This window comes from Diutina rugosa (genome assembly GCF_008704595.1).
Source record: "Diutina rugosa strain CBS 613 chromosome Unknown scaffold6_size315584, whole genome shotgun sequence".
NCBI lineage: Eukaryota > Fungi > Ascomycota > Pichiomycetes > Serinales > Debaryomycetaceae > Diutina > Diutina rugosa.
This window is the reverse complement of record NW_022995116.1, coordinates 30,198-30,547: the sequence shown is the minus strand read 5'-3', so window position 1 is coordinate 30,547 and position 350 is coordinate 30,198. Positions and strand designations below refer to the sequence as shown.

General features: G+C 59.1%; 1 protein-coding gene across 1 annotated transcript in view; it reads left to right on the top strand. All coding sequences in view use genetic code 12, as the record gives it.

Annotated features, from left to right (window-relative positions):
- The window catches only part of DIURU_002195 (uncharacterized protein), a gene marked incomplete at both ends in the record, with an annotated part of 2,329 nt that overhangs the window by 1,101 nt on the left and 878 nt on the right, over nt 1-350 (top strand). The window contains one exon of the mRNA XM_034154820.1: nt 1-63. This exon is cut by the window's left edge and continues 1,101 nt beyond it. Coding sequence (XP_034012890.1) covers nt 1-63 — 63 coding nt within the window. The remainder of the gene's footprint in view (nt 64-350) is intronic.

The window sequence follows — 350 nt, the reverse complement described above, 5'->3', positions numbered from 1 at the left end:
AAAGATAAGCTCCACACGGCGTACCAGGCGCTTGTCGACGATTACGGGCGCATCACTAAGCCCGTCGAGCTGGTGTTGACGCTGGCCCCGCCTGCTAAACGCGCGAAGACGTCATGATGCCGCGATGGCTTGCTCTTGCCTCATTGGGCAGAGGACAGCAACTAATCCGGCACAATGGCCACCTTCGACGCTGCAAGCGCCGAAAATCCCTATATAGCTACAAGCACCGCCCGCCCCTTGCGAAAGTTTTGTAAAACCCCTACTCTCTTGCAGCCATGCACAGAACCTACTCTTTGAGATCCCAGAGAGCCCCCACCGCCTCGCAATTGCAGGCGCCGCCCCCTCCCCCC